Raw genomic sequence first — 18,487 nt, 5'->3', positions numbered from 1 at the left:
CCCAGTGGTGCGGCAAGCTGCTTGAGAATTCTCCCCGCTGTCCTCTCCCTGCTCAGCTTTAAATTCCCCCACCGTCAGCACTGTGTAAGTAAGCGCTCTGATTGGATCGAGCACCAGCCAATCACAGCCGGCGCTCGATCATTCACAGCCATTCAGTGAATGACATCACTGAATGGCTGTGATTGGTTTATCGAGCGACGGCTGTGATTGGCTGGCACTCGATCCAATCACAGCGCTTACTTACACAGCACTGACGGTGGGGAATTAAAAGCCGAGCAGGGAGAGGACAGTGGGGAGAAGTCTCAAGTAGGTGAGTACTGTGGTTTTTTTCTTACTTAGTATATACTCGACTATAGCTAGGCTTATACTCGAGTCAATAAATTTTACCAGTTTTTTGTGGTTAAACTTATTGACTCGGCTTATACTCGGGTCGGCTAATATTTGAGTGTATACAGAGTGAAACACCATGAATATTCAATAAATGCATTCTTAGTAATTAGGAACTTGATAGTTGTAACTTTTTCAACTTATCTGACTCTGTGTATTATTTTTTTAAACAATTATTTTTTCCTTTGTTCAGAAGTACAAGATAGGCACAATGTTGTTCTCTGTAAGTATGACTTATTTTGCTTTTCACAGATAGGAATAGTAATACATCATTTTCTCATATGATCTGGTTTCCTATGTGTGATGATGGTTGGCGAAATGAAGGAATTTAGGTTATTCAACTTTCTAATATACTTTCTTTTACAACCCTAATACTTCATCCACTGAGTATTTGTTGCAATTATATCCAGTCTAATCAATATTCTGTCAACTAAATGTATAAGCAGCATAAATCCCTGTCCTCTCCAGATAGTTTACGATAATGTAAGTAAAACGACCATTCCTGCCATCGCTTGCAGGAGGGGCAGCTCATTCTTCATGAGACTGTCATTTTCCCCACAGAGTTGAGTTAGGGTGGTTGTGCAGCAATATTCATTTTCTGCTGTCATCCACAATCCTACTGTTATAGAGAACAACACTGTATATAAAAAATAGAGATGAGCGAACACCAAAATGTTCGGGTGTTCGTTATTCGAAACGAACTTCCCGCGATGTTCGAGGGTTCGTTTCGAATAACGAACCCCATTGAAGTCAATGGGCGACCAGAGCATTTTTGTATTTCGCCGATGCTCGCTAAGGTTTTCATGTGTGAAAATCTGGGCAATTCAAGAAAGTGATGGGAATGACACAGAAACGGATAGGGCAGGCGAGGGGCTACATGTTGGGCTGCATCTCAAGTTCACATGTCCCACTATTAAGCCACAATACCGGCAAGAGTGGGCCCCCCCCCTCCCAACAACTTTTACTTCTGAAAAGCCCTCATTAGCATGGCATACCTTTGCTAAGCACCACACTAGCTACAACAAAGCACAATCACTGCCTGGATGACACTCCGCTGCCACTTCTCCTGGGTTACATGCTGACCAACCGCCCCCCCTCCCCCCCACAGCGCACACCAAAGTGTCCCTGCGCAGCCTTCAGCTGCCCTCATGCCACACCACCCTCATGTCTATTTAGAAGTGCGTCTGCCATGAGGAGGAACCGCAGGCACACACTGCAGAGGGTTGGCACGGCTAGGCAGCGACCCTCTTTAAAAGGGGCGGGGCGATAGCCCACAATGCTGTACAGAAGCAATGAGAAATATAATCCTGTGCCACCGCCATCAGGAGCTGCACACGTGGGCATAGCAATGGGGAACCTATGTGCCACACACTATTCATTCTGTCAAGGTGTCTGCATGCCCCAGTCAGACTGGTAATATGTACCTTAACAGTAACCGCGTTGGTGGTAATGTGGTGGTGACTGCGGACCTAGTAGCACGGTTGTATTTTGTTGGTTTTCGGAATGCGGCCAGGATTAAGTGGGTCGTGGCGGGGGGATGGTGTGGGGGCTCTCTTGTTGTGTCGGTAAAGGTGAAATTCTTGGACTGCCACCAGACAAACCAATGCAAAGGCATTTGCCAAGAATGTTTTCCCTGTTGGAGGAGGAGGGGGATGTTTTTGAGGCACTACGTGTCCTCTCCACGTGTCCGTGGTTATATGCACCTTAACAGTAACCGCGCTGGTGGTAATGTGGTGGTGACTGCGGACCTAGTAGCACGGTTGTATTTTGTTGGTTTTCGGAATGCGGCCAGGATTAAGTGGGTCGTGGCGGGGGGATGGTGTGGGGGCTCTCTTGTTGTGTCGGTAAAGGTGAAATTCTTGGACTGCCACCAGACGAACCAATGCAAAGGCATTTGCCAAGAATGTTTTCCCTGTTGGAGGAGGAGGGGGATGTTTTTGAGGCACTACGTGTCCTCTCCACGTGTCCGTGGTTATATGCACCTTAACAGTAACCGCGTTGGTGGGAAATGGCCTCGCCGCCATCATGTCTTTGGGAAGCCTCTGTTTCCACACCCCAGAGACATACCATTAGCAGCGGTATAGGCAGAGCCCAGAATTCGTAACATTTCAGCCGTAGCATTAGGACAGGCCCCACTAACATATCAGTAGCAGCATTATAGGAGGAGCGCAGTCTTCGTTCCATGTCAGCAATAGTAGCACTCAAGACAGGCCCCAGTAACAATTCCGAAGCAGCAGTATAGCGGGAGCGCAGTCTTCGTTCCATGTCAGCAATAGTAGCACTCAAGACAGGCCCCAGTAACAATTCCGAAGCAGCAGTATAGCGGGAGCGCAGTCTTCGTTCCATGTCAGCAATAGTAGCACTCAAGACAGGCCCCAGTAACAATTCCGAAGCAGCAGTATAGCAGGAGCGCAGTCTTCGTTCCATGTCAGCAATAGTAGCACTCAAGACAGGCCCCAGTAACAATTCCGAAGCAGCAGTATAGCGGGAGCGCAGTCTTCGTTCCATGTCAGCAATAGTAGCACTCAAGACAGGCCCCAGTAACAATTCTGAAGCAGCAGTATAGCGGGAGCGCAGTCTTAGTTCCATTTCAGTAGCCTTAGTATAGCCAAGGCCCAAGTTACATTTATGTAGCTAAAGTGTAGGCCAACCCCACACACCTTTCTGTACCATGAGTGCAGGCGAAGAACATACAAATTGCTATGATTACACTGTAGGTGAGGGCCCCAAAAAATTGGTGTACCAACAGTACTAATGTACCTCAGTAAAAATTGGCCATGCCCAACCAAGATGGCAGGTGAATCGCTTTGGTTAATGTGGCTTAAGTGGTAACTAGGCCTGGAGGCAGCCCAGTGTAACGAAAAATTGGTTCAAGTTAAAGTTCCAACGCTTTTAAGCGCATTGAAACTTATAAAAATTGTTCAGAAAAATTATTTGAGTGAGCCTTGTGGCCCTAAGAAAAATTGCCCGTTCAGCGTGATTACGTGAGGTTTCAGGAGGAGGAGCAGGAGGAGGAGGAGGAATATTAGACACAGATTGATGAAGCAGAAATGTCGCCGTTTTGGATGGTGAGAGAGAACGTAGCTTCCATCCGCGGGTGCAGCCTACGTATTGCTTACGTATCGCTGCTGTCCGCTGGTGGAGAACAGAAGTCTGGGGAAATCCAGCCTTTGTTCATCTTGATGAGTGTTAGCCTGTCGGCACTGTCGGTTGACAAGCGGCTACGCTTATCTGTGATGATTCCCCCAGCCGCACTAAACACCCTCTCCGACAAGACGCTAGCCGCAGGACAAGCAAGCACCTCCAGGGCATACAGCGCTAGTTCAGGCCACGTGTCCAGCTTCGACACCCAGTAGTTGTAGGGGGCAGAGGCGTCACCGAGGATGGTCGTGCGATCGGCTACGTACTCCCTCACCATCCTTTTACAGTGCTCCCGCCGACTCAGCCTTGACTGGGGAGCGGTGACACAGTCTTGGTGGGGAGCCATAAAGCTGGCCAGGCCCTTAAAGACTGTTGCACTGCCTGGGATGTACATGCTGCTCGATCTCCGCACCTCCCCTGCTACCTTGCCCTCGGTACTGCGCCTTCTGCCACTAGCGCTGTCGGCTGGGAATTTTACCATCAGCTTGTCCGCAAGGGTCCTGTGGTATAGCAACACTCTCAAACCCCTTTCCTCTTCGGGAATGAGAGTGGGCAGGTTCTCCTTATAGCGTGGGTCGAGCAGTGTGTACACCCAGTAATCCGTCGTGGCCAGAATGCATGCAACGCGAGGGTCACGAGAAAGGCATCCTAACATGAAGTCAGCCATGTGTGCCAGGGTACCTGTACGCAACACATGGCTGTCTTCACTACGAAGATCACTGCCAGGATCCTCCTCCTCCTCCTCCTCAGGCCACGCTGAAAGGATGACAGGCAATCAGCCGGTGTACCGTCAGCAGCGGGCCAAGCTGTCTCTTCCCCCTCCTCCTCATCCTCCTCATGCTCCTCCTCCTCCTCCTGTACGCGCTGAGAAATAGACAGGAGGGTGCCCTGACTATCCAGCGGCATACTGTCTTCCCCCGCCCCCGTTTCCGAGCGCAAAGCAGCTGCCTTTATGGTTTGCAGGGAATTTCTCAAGATGCATAGCAGAGGAATGGTGACGCTAATGATTGTAGCATCGCCGCTCACCACCTGGGTAGACTCCTCAAAATTACCAAGGACATGGCAGATGTCTGCCAACCAGGCCCACTCTTCTGAAAGGAATTGAGGAGGCTGACTCCCACTGTGCCGCCCATGTTGGAGTTGGTATTCGACTATAGCTCTACGCTGTTCATAGAGCCTGGCCAACATGTGGAGCGTAGAGTTCCACCGTGTGGGCACGTCGCACAGCAGTCGGTGCACTGGCAGCTTAAAGTGATGTTGCAGGGTGCGCAGGGTGGCAGCGTCCGTGTGGGACTTGCGGAAATGTGCGCAGAGCCGGCGCGCCTTTCCGAGCAGGTCTGACAAGCGTGGGTAGCTTTTCAGAAAGCGCTAAACCACCAAATTAAAGACGTGGGCCAGGCATGGCACGTGCGTGAGGCTGCCGAGCTGCAGAGCCGCCACCAGGTTACGGCCGTTGTCACACACGACCATGCCCGGTTGGAGGCTCAGCGGCGCAAGCCAGCGGTCGGTCTGCTGTGTCAGACCCTGCAGCAGTTCGTGGGCCGTGTGCCTCTTATCGCCTAAGCTGAGTAGTTTCAGCACGGCCTGCTGACGCTTGCCCACCGCTGTGCTGCCACACCGCGCGACACCGACTGCTGGCGACATGCTGCTGCTAACACATCTTGATTGCGAGACAGAGGAGGAGGAGGAGGGTGCTTTAGTGGAGGAAGCATACACCTCCGCAGATACCACCACCGAGCTGGGGCCCGCAATTCTCGGGGTGGGTAGGACGTGAGCGGTCCCAGGCTCTGACTCTGTCCCAGCCTCCACTAAATTCACCCAATGTGCCGTCAGGGAGATGTAGTGGCCCTGCCCGCCTGTGCTTGTCCACGTGTCCGTTGTTAAGTGGACCGTGGCAGTAACCGCGTTGGTGAGGGCGCGTACAATGTTGCGGGAGACGTGGTCGTGCAGGGCTGGGACGGCACATCGGGAAAAGTAGTGGCGACTGGGAACTGAGTAGCGCGGCCGCCGCCTCCATGATACTTTTGAAGGACTCCGTTTCCACAACCCTATACGGCAGCATCTCAAGGCTGATGAATTTTGCTATGCGGACGGTTAACGTTTGAGCGTGCGGGTGCGTGGCGGCGTACTTGCGCTTGCGCTCCAACAGTTGCGCAAGCGACGGCTGGATGGTGCGCTGAACTACACTGCTGGATGGGGCCGAGGACAGCGGAGATGAGGGTGTGGGTGCAGGCCATGAGGCGGTAGTGCCTGTGTCCTGAGAGGGGGATTGCATCTCAGTGGCAGGTTGGGGCAGAGGGGGAGAGGCAGGGGTGCAAACCGGAGGCGCTGAACGGCCTTCGTCCCACCATGTGGGGTGCTTGGCCATCATATGTCTGCGCATGGTGGTGGTGGTGAGGCTGTTGGTGTTGGCTCCCCGGCTGAGCTTTGCGCGACAAAGGTTGCACACCACTGTTCGTCGGTCGTCAGTCGTCTCTGTGAAAAACTGTCAGACCTTAGAGCACCTCGGCCTCTGCAGGGTGGCATGGCGCGAGGGGGCGCTTTGGGAAACAGTTGGTGGATTATTCGGTCTGGCCCTGCCTCTACCCCTGGCCACCGCACTGCCTCTTGCAACCTGCCCTGCTGATGCCCTTGACTCCCCCTCTGAAGACCTGTCCTCCTGAGTAAGCGTTGCACACCAGGTGGGGTCAGTCACCTCATCGTCCTGCTGCTCTTCCTCCGAATCCTCTGTGCGCTGCTCCCTCGGACTTACTGCCCTTACTACTACCTCACTGCAAGACAACTGTGTCTGATCGTCATCGTCCTCCTCACCCACAGAAAGTTGTTGAGACAGTTGGCGGAAGTCCCCAGCCTCTTCCCCCGGACCCCGGGAACTTTCGAATGGTTGGGCATCAGTGACGATAAACTCCTGTGGTGGGAGAGGAACCGCTGCTGCCCAATCTAAGCAGGGGCCCGAGAACAGTTCCTGGGAGTGTTCCCGCTCCTGAGCAGGTGTCATTGTAGTGGAGTGAGGAGGCTGGGAGGAAGGAGGAGCAGCAGACAGAGGATTCGGATTTGCAGCAGTGGACGGCGCAGAACTGCGTGTTGACGATAGGTTGCTCGAAGCACTTTCTGCCATCCAGGACAGGACCTGCTCACACTGCTCATTTTCTAATAACCGTCTCCCGCGTGGACCCATTAATTGGGCGATGAATGTGGGGACGCCAGAAACGTGCCTCTCTCCTAATCGCGCAGCAGTCGGCTGCGACACACCTGGATCAGGAGCTCGGCCTGTGCCCACACCCTGACTTGGCCCTCCGCGTCCTCGGCCGCGTCCACGTCCTCTAGGCCTACCCCTACCCCTCAGCATGCTGTATTACCAGTGATTTGATTTCACAGGCAGGAAATAAATTGGCGCAAGACTGCAGCCAAATATAATTTTTTCCCTTTTTTGAAAACGAAAGGCCCCACTGCCTCTAGTGAATGAATAATCTAAGTTTAATAACTGTGCTGTGTCCCTGCTAATGTGTCACAGAACGTGAGGGTAGCAGAGTTATTAACTCTGGCAGAGCAGGTATTTTTTTTCCCAATTAAGGAAAGCAAATGGCGAAGCCAGGAGTAAAACGTAGCTGGGTGCGTCTGATTTTTAAACGTTGCACACGCAGCCGACACGTGTCCACCGCCCTTAGGACGGACAGAGGCAGGACAAATACAATTATTTTCAGTTTTTTTCCACCAAAAGGCAGCACAGCGTATATTCAATGAGCATGAGAAGTTTAATAACTGTGCTGTGGCCCTGCTAATGTGGCACAGAACGTGAGGGTAGCAGAGTCATTAACTCTGGCAGAGCAGGTATTTTTTTTCCCAATTAAGGAAAGCAAATGGCGAAGCCAGGAGTAAAACGTAGCTGGGTGCGTCTGATTTTTAAACGTTGCACACGCAGCCGACACGTGTCCACCGCCCTTAGGACGGACAGAGGCAGGACAAATACAATTATTTTCAGTTTTTTTCCACCAAAAGGCAGCACTGCGTATATTCAATGAATAATAACTGTGTTGTGGCCCTGCCTACACAATTCTTTCCCTGCAGTATCAATGGAGGGTGCAATGCTCTGCAGAGGCGATTTTGAGAAGAAAAAAAAAATGCAGCACAGCTAACAGCAGCCAGCACAGTACTGCACACGGTTAAATATGGCCCTAGAAAGGACCGTTGAGGTTCTTGAAGGCTACACTCACTCCTAACACTCTCCCTGCCTATGCAGCACTTCTGTCCCTAATGCCGGGTGCAACGCTCTGCAGAGGCGATTTTGAGAAAAAAAATAATTGCCACTGCTAACAGCAGCCAACACACAGCTATCAGTGGCCCTAATAAGGACCTTTGGGGGTCTTGAAGCCTACACTAACTACCAATTCTTTCCCTACAGCAGCTCCGGTACAAACAGCACTGTCCCTCATCTAACTCACACGGCATCTGAGGCGAGCCGCGGGAGGGGCCGACTTTTATATTCGGCGGACACCTGATCACCCCAGCCACTCACAGCAGGGGGGTGGTATAGGGCTGGAACAACACAGGGGGAAGTTGTAATGCCTTCCCTGTCTTTCAATTGGCCAGAAAAGCGCGCTAACGTCTCAGGGAAGGAAGTGAAAGTAACCCGAACACCGCATGGTGTTCGTTACAAATAACGAACATCCCGAACACCCTAATATTCGCACGAATATCAAGCTCGGACGAACACGTTCGCTCATCTCTAATAAAAAACATTATGTTGCCAACTTTCTTTTTTTAACAATATGAAAAAAAGGTTCAAGATTTTATATATATAGTATACCAGGAGTGCTGTGCCTTTGTAACTGTGTCTATGCGATATCACTATCCAGGCACTCATAGGACTTTCCCAGAAAAGTTAGCTTAATTTTGGGCATTGACAAAGAAAAGAAACATGACAGCCATAGCCCCCCAATGGGCCTCCTAGGGAAATATGGCTGAAATGTTAAATTGGGTTTCCACTCGGAAGATCTGTACATCTACTCAGCCAGCCCATCGATGGTGTAAATAAGGAGGTTGGCAGAGGTGTGACTCAGAGGCTTTAAAACAAAGAGGGGTCCTCTCACCAATTTGTCAGTCCCAGGAATGACATCTAAATGCCAGCCTGTCCCCATTCAATGCGCTCCTTGGACTATTTGAAACAACTTCATAGTATTTTCTGTTATTTTATTCCTCTTTGTTTTCATAGTGTTTGTGTGTATTTGTATGTTCCGTACAATTTTGTACATATTTTCTTTTGTATATTTTACCCAAGCACTGCTAATCATTGTTAGAATAAAGCTTTACAATGTATTAGTCATCCCTACACTAGAGATGAGCGAGTGTACTCGCTAAGGCAAATTACTCGAGCGAGTATTGCCATTTTCGAGTACATGCCCGCTCGTGCCAAAGCATTCGGGGGCCGACAGGGGTGAACAGTGAGTTGTGGGAGGGAGCATGGGGGAGCAGGGGGGGAGGAGAAAGAGAGATCCCCCCCCTATTTCTCCCCGCTCTCCCCCAATGCCCCTCGCATTTTTTGGCACGAGCGGGCATGTACTTGAAAATGGCAATACCCACTCGAGTAATTTGCCTTAGCAAGTACGCTCGCTCATTTCTACCCTGCACGCTTTAAGCATCCATAACCCCAAAGTGTATTGTCTGATGGAAACTGAGGTGGCTGACCTACCTCTCAGAAATGGTCAGTGATGGCAGGGTGGTGTGTTGGGGCATACTAGGCCATGATAAATAGTTCAACATGTTGACTTCATCCCCAGATCCCAATGTGACCAAGCATCTGTGGGATGAGCTGGCAGAAAAAGTCTTATTAACCCCTTAATGACATGGCCTATTTTGGGCTTAAGGACGCAAGGATTTTTGGCGGATTTTCTTCTCCGTTTATCAAAAGTCATAATTTTTTTATTTTTCCCTCGACGCGGCCAAATAAGGGCTTGTTTTTTGTGTGGCGAACTGTAGTTTTTGATGGTGCGATTTTTGAATACATAGACTATATTGTAAAACTTTTATTTTTTTTTATGATAACAGGGAGAGAAAACGCATCAATTCTGCCATAGATTTTTTTTTACAGTGTTAATCATGCAGCATAAATAAGACAATCCATATTTTTTCTGCGGGTCGATACGATTACAACGATACCAAAATTCTTACATTTTTTTTAGGTTTTTCCACTGCAATAAAAACCCTTTTTTTGGAAATCTTTTTTTTTTCTAAATCGCTGCATTGAAAGTCCTGTAACTTTTTTATTTTTTGATGTACGGAGCTCTACGAGGGCTTTTTTTTGTGAGACGAGCTGTAGTTTTTATTGGTACCATTTTGGGGTACATACGGCTTTTTTGATCACTTTTATTGCGTTTTTAGTGAGGCAAAATGCTAAAAATTAGCATTTTGCCTCAGATTTTTTTAGTGTTTTTTATGCTTTTTTCCGTGCATAGGCAGAAGCATGTGTAACTTATTGTGCGCGTCGTTACGGATGCGACAATACCAAATATGTGGGGTTTTAATTTTTTTTTACTTTTTTTATGCTAATCTGATAAAAAGCATTTTTTTTAACATTTTTTTTAGTCATTTTTTTAATCTTTTTTTTTTTTTTTACAACATTTGTGTCCCTCTGGGGGACTTTCACCACAGCCCTGATGATCGCTGTGATAGGGCATGGCAGGGCTACTGCCCTGCCATGCCTTATCGCTTACACAGCAATCTCAGGCATTGGCAACACGGGACGCCAGTTTCTGACATCCTGTTGCCATGGCGACAGGCCGAGCTCTCGCGATAACATCGCGGGAGCCGGCCGAAGACACAGAGGGAGCGCGCTCCCTCTGTGAACTCTTTCCCTGCCGCAATCTACTTAGATCGCGGCAGGGAAAGGGTTAACAGCGGGGGGGGGGGGGCGCATCTCCGATGCCCCCCCACTGTTGCAGCAGGACGGCAGCTGTGACTGACAGTCGGCTCCTGCTGCGGGATAGCGCGGCATCATATGTGATCACACGCTATCCCCAGGATGTAAGTTTACGCCCTGTTGCGGGAAGTACCCCACTCCCAGGACGTAAACTTACGCCCTGGAGCGGGAAGGGTTAAATGAAGCTCAGACCCACAGCTTATGGAGCTCAAAGGATCTGTTGATTATGTTTTGATAACAGACCTGTCTCAAACGTTTTGTTGAGATCATACTTTGATAGATCAAAACAAAGCAAATCAGGGCATCAGTTGGCACAGGAACTTTAATTCACACTGCACACAGGGACTCCGCTCTACTCATTGGTGCAAACATGTAGACAAAATCTAGTGTCCAGCATGATGTCAGAAGAAGAAAAATTACAATGCTATATTTTCAAAAAATTAAAAATATCAAGCCATAATTGTCACCAAGTGCTGACCACTGATAAGTTTCGGACAAAATGTCCTTAGTTGTACTTATCAGCAAGTCACACTGCAAACCCTTTTAAAGCTACTACATAAATCCCACAATTAAACACGTGTATAAAAAGAACAGAATACCTATATGTTGTAAGCACAGAGTCGTGGCCTCAAAAACACGTGAAGACTAATCAAATGATCACTGACACTAAATATCACATGATCATAAAAAAAATATCTTAATATAGGAAAAATGTCTTCGTCCGCACCTTGTAAAGGCCAACAACTAATTACATTAAGCCAATAAGATATACATATAAAAGAAATTATTCAATTATCGCTAAAAGATATAACCAAGTACAAGTTCACATTAAGGCCTTAGTCAGACGGGCGTTTTTAGCCGCGATTTGCGCATGCGCATGCGTCCGGCGATTTTATAAAACCATTGCTTTGCAATGGTATCGGACACATGAGCGCTTTTTATGCGCTCGTCCGATAAATTATAGAACAGAAATCGCAGATCGCACCTATCTGCGATCTGCGATTCCTGTTCTCTTCTCTATATGTGCTCTGTAACAGCTGTGACAGAGAAGAACGATGTTTGCCCATTGAATTCAATGGAGCCGGCAATACAGCCGCTCCATTGAAAGCAATGGGCTGCCGGCGTGCGCGGGGTGAATTGTCGGGAAGGGCTTAAATATATAAGCCCTTCCCTGCAATTCATCCTAAAATGTGTTAAAATAAAAAAAAAATTGTATACTCACCTTTCCGCTGCAGCCGGAGTCCAGCCGCGGCCGCTGTCAGTTCTCCTGAACTGCTTCTCGGCACTATTCAGCCGGCGGGGCTTTAAAATCCCCGCCTGCTGAATGATCTGCCTCTGATTAGTCACAGCCCTGACCAATCAGAGACAGGTTTCACTCACACACCCATTCATGAATTCATGAATGGGTGAGTGACTGCTGCCTCTCAGCGCTGAGCCAATCAGGGGCAGGTCTGACTCACATCCATTCATGAATTCATGAATGGGTGTGAGTGAGACATGCCTCTGATTGGCTCAGCGCTGAGCCAATCAGGGGGCAGATCTGACTCACACCCCCTTCACACCCACTGCAGGACGGCCGCACGGAGCTCCGGCTGCCGGGAGAAGGTGAATACATATATATTTTTTATTTTTACACATTTTAGGATGAATTGCAGGGAAGGGCTTATATATTTAAGCCCTTCCCGACAATTCATCCCACACTCGCCCGCAGCGCATTGCTTTAAATGGAGCCGGCTCTATTGCCGTCTCCATTGAATGCAATGCGCTGGACAGCTCCGGCCCGTTTCTAATGAAACGCGGCTAGGAGCAGATTTTCGGGCGATTTGCGGGCGACTTGCGCGCACCGGTCACGCGATTTGCGGATGCGCATCCGTCATGCGATCCGCAAATCGCGCGAAAAAACGCCCGTCTGACTAAGGCCTAATACTACACAAAGAAACAAGTGCACATATAGCTGCCCGTAACTACAGCAGTCATACCCAAATGAAATATTCATGTCACTTCTAAGGACAAATATAAACTAAGCCACATATTTCTTAATGCAAATATTATTCAGTGATATGTTCCACAGTTAGGATGTGTTCACATGTAGCAAACACTGGTGTGTGGCCGCAACCCAAGCCAAGAGCTTCTGCCATTCCCAATGGCGGCTGCTGCCAGCCATAACCACTACCACAAAGTGGCATCGACCCATGTAAATGCAATCCTACTCATGAGCCAGGGAAGAGACACAACCTATCGCTATAAGACCCACTGTAAGCATATGTTATAGCATTCCTAGACTGTCAATTTAACTGCTCAACTGGATCTCCGTACGTATTGATGTCCGGCATATAACCTTTACCAGGTATAACCTATATAACTATCCAAAATATCAAACAGAAATGCATTTGAACAATAACACTTATGCTGCATGCAAACTGATACTAAAAAACCACTGTGTGGTACACCCTAATAACATATGGATGTGTGCATGTACTGTACAATTTGCAATGTTAAAAAACAAGTGACCTCGTTCTTGATATCATACATAAATCTAAAACATAAGACTCACCATATTTGACAAGAAAATAAACAGTTAACTGACCTGTCCAGGACATGAACAATCCACCTATTACGACATCAGAGAAATCATGAGGTACCGCTGTGACCAACAACCCGAATGAAAAAATACAGACAGATTATTCAACAATTATAGTAAATCCCAATCATAATATATTTGTCCAAACCTATAAAGGAAAAAATAATTGTGCATCATAAATTTTTGTTTTAGATTCAATCCATTAGGGACTCTGGCAGGGGTGTAACTTGAAGCTCCTGGGCCCCAATGCAAAACCTGTAACAGGGCTCCCAACTATAATGCTTTCTTCATAGTACTGAACTCCTTATATGCAGAAGAGAGGCCTTATGGGCCCCCTAAGGCTCCTGGGCCCGGGTGCAACCGCATCCCCTGCATCCCCTATAGTTATGCCAGCGGACTCTGGCGCCTTGCACAAATATCTAGTAAGCCCTTCTATTACAAAGTTTTTGCGATCCCCACCACATTTATGTTTGTGGATTTTCTCTATACCAAAAACCATTTTTATGATGTTGAGTAATAAAAAAGATGACATTGCACACACAAAATAGTGTGTAATTCATATAATCCTTGATCTGAAAGGTAATAACTAGAGATGAGTGAGCATACTCGCTAAGGGCAAATACTCGAGCGAGCATTGTCCTTAGCGAGTACCTGCCTGTTTGGAAGAAAAGATTCGGGTGGCGGCGTGGGAGAGCGGTAAGTTGCGGGAGAGAGCGGGGGGAGCAGGAGAGAGAGATCTCCCCTCCGTCCCTCCCCCCCCCCCCCCCTCCGGTACCCGAATCATTTCTTCCGAGTAGGCAGGAACTCGCTAAGGACAATGCTCGCTCGAGTAATTGCCCTTAGTGAGTATGCTCGCTCATCTCTAGTAATAACGCCTCTTGTGTCTGTAAATGTTCTACAACTTTCAGATAATTACACATGTAATTATATGTATGCATATTTATTAACCAATTACTGTTACGATGTCAGATGAAATATAACTGGGGGATAATATGCCAGACAAACCTAGTGCCTTCCTGTAGACAATATGACATACATCTTCCAACAGCAAAGCCAAACATTCATCCTGCATGAGGATGGTCCAATGCTTGGCTACTATTTTTTTTACATTTGATTAAATTGAGATGATTATTGTAAAAGCAAATTTGTTTTTTGTGCACAATTATCACTGTACATTGATGTATACTTGCCTAGTGTAGGATATAAGGATACTCTTGGTATTCATCAGGGGTGTAGAGGGGTCTATGCATAACTTCTATGAAACTACCAAGATTACGTGGCTCATACATGGACTATGCAAGTGGAATGTGGTGTGCACATAACCTTACATGTATTATTATTGTTCTACTGAATGTTAAATCATTTCTCTAGATTTACAGATATCCGCTATAATCGTTTGGATTATACTAGGCAATGCCATGATTGTTATGGGTAAGTTACATACATGTAAAATATACCATTTGGAATGTATGCTGCATATAAACATACAGTACACAGCATAAATGAGTACGTCCCCTCTGAACATTGCTAAGGCTACACCCACTGCCAAAAAAAATATATGCGGATAAATATTACCTCCATACAGTGCTTACATTTTAACTCCATGCTGTCTATTGAACAAAGTGTACTACAGACCAATATTACCAATTATACCACAATTAGAGATGAGCGAGCACCAAAATGCTTGGGTGCTCGTTACTCGGGACGAAATTATCACGATGCTCGAGGGTTCGTTTCGAGTAACGAACCCCATTGAAGTCAATGGGCGACCCGAGCATTTTTGTATATCGCCGATGCTCGCTAAGGTTTTCATTTGTGAAAATCTGGGCAATTCAAGAAAGTGATGGGAACGACACAGCAATGGATAGGGCAGGCGAGGGGCTACATGTTGGGCTGCATCTCAAGTTCCCAGGTCCCACTATTAAGCCACAATAGCGGCAAGAGTGCCCCCCCCCCAACAACTTTTACTTCTGAAAAGCCCTCATTAGCAATGCATACCTTAGCTAAGCACCACACTACCTCCAACAAAGCACAAGCACTGCCTGCATGACACTCCGCTGCCACTTCTCCTGGGTTACATGCTGCCCAACCCCCCCCCCCCCCCCCCCTGCACGACCCAGTGTCCACAGCGCACACGAAAGTGTCCCTGTGCAGCCTTCAGCTGCACTCATGCCACACGCTGGCCTCATAGCCACACCACCCTCATGTCTATTTATAAGTGCGTCTGCCATGAGGAGGAACCGCAGGCACACACTGCAGAGGGTTGGCACGGCTAGGCAGCGACCCTCTTTAAAAGGGGCGATAGCCCACAATGCTGTACAGAAGCAATGAGAAATATAATCCTGTGCCACCGCCATCAGGAGCTGCACACGTGGGCATAGCAATGGGGAACCTATGTGCCACACACTATTCATTCTGTCAAGGTGTCTGCATGCCCCAGTCAGACCGCGGTTATTTATAAATAGTCACAGGCAGGTACAACTCCGCAATGGGAATTCCATGTGCACCCACAGCATGGGTGGCTCCCTGGAACCCACCGGCTGTACATAAATGTATCCCATTGCAGTGCCCATCACAGCTGAGGTAACGTCCGATTAAATGCAGGTGGGCTTCGGCCCACACTGCATGCCCCAGTCAGACTGGGGTTCTTTAGAAGTAGACACATGCAGTTACAACTCCCTGTGGAGCCACAGCATGGGTGGCTCCCTGGAACCCACCGGCTGTACATAAATGTATCCCATTGCAGTGCCCATCACAGCTGAGGTAACGTCCGATTAAATGAAGTGGGCTTCGGCCCACACTGCATGCCCCAGTCAGACTGGGGTTCTTTAGAAGTAGACACATGCAGTTACAACTCCCTGTGGACCCACAGCATGGGTGGCTAGGCAGCGACCCTCTTTAAAAGGGGCGGGGCGATAGCCCACAATGCTGTACAGAAGCAATGAGAAATATAATCCTGTGCCACCGCCATCAGGAGCTGCACACGTGGGCATAGCAATGGGGAACCTATGTGCCACACACTATTCATTCTGTAAAGGTGTCTGCATGCCCCAGTCAGACTGCGTTTTTTTATAAATAGTCACAGGCAGGTACAACTCCGCAATGGGAATTCCGTGTGCACTCACAGCATGGGTGGCTCCCTGGAACCCACCGGCTGTACATAAATGTATCCCATTGCAGTGCCCATCACAGCTGAGGTAACGTCCGATTAAATGCAGGTGGGCTTCGGCCCACACTGCATGCCCCAGTCACACTGGGGTTCTTTAGAAGTGGACACATGCAGTTACAACTCCCTGTGGACCCACAGCATTGGTGGGTGCCAGGAAGCCACTGGCAGTACATAAATATATCCCATTGCATTGCCCATCACAGCTGAGGTAATGTCATGTTAAATGCAGGTGGGCTTCGGCCCACACTGCATGCCCCAGTCAGACTGGGGTTCTTTAGAAGTGGACACATGCAGTTACAACTCCCTGTGGACCCACAGCATTGGTGGGTGCCAGGAAGCCACTGGCAGTACATAAATATATCCCATTGCATTGCCCATCACAGCTGAGGTAATGTCATGTTAAATGCAGGTGGGCTTCGGCCCGCACTGCATGCCCCAGTCAGACTGGGGTTTTTTAGAAGTAGACATATGCAGTTACAACTCCCTGTGGACCCACAGCATGGGTGGCTCCCTGGAACCCACCGGCGGTACATAAATATATCCCATTGCAGTGCCCAGCACAGCTGATGTAACGTCAGCTTTAATGCAGGTGGGCAAAAAATTAATTGGATTACACTGTAGGCGAGGGCCCCAAAAAATTGGTGTACCAACAGTACTAATGTACCTCAGAAAAATTGCCCATGCCCAACCAAGAGGGCAGGTGAAACCCATTAATTGCTTTGGTTAATGTGGCTTAATTTGAAACTAGGCCTGGAGGCAGCCCAGTTAAAATAAAAATTGGTTCAGGTGAAAGTTTCAACGCTTTAATGATCATTGAAACATATAAAAATTGTTTACAAAAATTATATGACTGAGCCTTGTGGGCCTAAGAAAAATTGCCCATTCGGCGTTATTACGTCAGGTTTCAGGAGGAGGAGCAGGAGGAGGAGGATGAATATTATACACAGATTGATGAAGCTAAAAGGTCCACGTTTTTGATGGTGATAGAGAACAATGCTTCCATCCGCGGGTGCAGCCTACGTATTGTTTAGGTATCACTGCTGTCCGCTGGTGGAGAAGAGAAGTCTGGGGAAATCCAGGCTTTGTTCATCTTGATGAGTGTAAGCCTGTTGGCACTGTCGGTTGACAGGCGGGTACGCTTATCAGTGATGATTCCCCCAGCCGCACTAAACACCCTCTCTGACAAGACGCTAGCCGCAGGACAAGCAAGCACCTCCAGGGCATACAGCGTGAGTTCAGGCCACGTGTCCAGCTTCGAAACCCAGTAGTTGTAGGGGGCAGAGGCGTCACGGAGGATGGTCGTGCGATCGGCTACGTACTCCCTCACCATCCTTTTACAGTGCTCCCGCCGACTCAGCCTTGACTGGGGAGCGGTGACACAGTCTTGCTGGGGAGCCAGAAAGCTGTCAAAGGCCTTAGAGAGTGTTCCCCTGACTGCGCTGTACATGCTGCCTGATCTCTGCGCCTCCCCTGCTACCTGGCCCTCGGAACTGCGCCTTCGGCCACTAGCGCTGTCGGATGGGAATTTTACCATCAGTTTGTCCGCCAGGGTCCTGTGGTATAGCATCACTCTCGAACCCCTTTCCTCTTCGGGTATGAGAGTTTAAAGGTTCTCCTTATACCGTGGGTCGAGCAGTGTGTACACCCAGTAATCCATAGTGGCCAGAATGCGTGTAACGCGAGGGTCACGAGAAAGGCATCCTAACATGAAGTCAGCCATGTGTGCCAGGGTACCTGTACGCAACACATGGCTGCCCTCACTAGAAAGATCACTTTCAGGATCCTACTCCTCCTCCTCAGGCCATACACGCTGAAAGGATGACAGGCAAGCAGCATGGGTACCCTCAGCAGTGGGCCAAGCTGTCTCTTCCCCCTCCTCCTCATCCTCCTCATGCTCCTCCTCCTCAATGCGCTGAGATATAGACATGAGGGTGCTCTGACTATCCAGCGACATACTGTCTTCCCCCACCTCTGTTTCCGAGCGCAAAGCGTCTGCCTTTATGCTTTGCAGGGAACTTCTCAAGAGGCATAGCAGAGGAATGGTGACGCTAATGATTGCAGCATCGCCGCTCACCATCTGGGTAGACTTCTCAAAGTTTCCAAGGACCTGGCAGATGTCTGCCAACCAGGCCCACTCTTCTGTAAAGAATTGAGGAGGCTGACTCCCACGCGCCACCCATGTTGGAGTTGGTATTCCACTATAGCTCTATGCTGCTCATAGAGCCTGGCCAACATGTGGAGCGTAGAGTTCCACCGTGTGGGCACGTCGCACAGCAGTCGGTGCACGGGCAGA

The 18,487-nt window shown here is 48.7% G+C and overlaps 1 protein-coding gene across 1 annotated transcript in view; it reads left to right on the top strand.

Moving 5' to 3' along the window:
- Positions 1-18,487, top strand: part of LOC136582865 (transmembrane protein 272-like) — a 67,050-nt gene that overhangs the window by 13,105 nt on the left and 35,458 nt on the right. The window contains exons 3-4 of the mRNA XM_066584142.1: positions 581-610; positions 14,397-14,456. Of these exons, the coding sequence (XP_066440239.1) occupies positions 581-610; positions 14,397-14,456 (90 nt within the window). The remainder of the gene's footprint in view (positions 1-580; positions 611-14,396; positions 14,457-18,487) is intronic.

Source organism: Eleutherodactylus coqui, chromosome 11 (genome assembly GCF_035609145.1).
Source record: "Eleutherodactylus coqui strain aEleCoq1 chromosome 11, aEleCoq1.hap1, whole genome shotgun sequence".
In the NCBI taxonomy this organism is placed as follows: Eukaryota; Metazoa; Chordata; class Amphibia; order Anura; family Eleutherodactylidae; genus Eleutherodactylus; species Eleutherodactylus coqui.
Note: the sequence above shows the minus strand (reverse complement) of the source record. Positions and strands in the feature narration are given on the sequence as shown.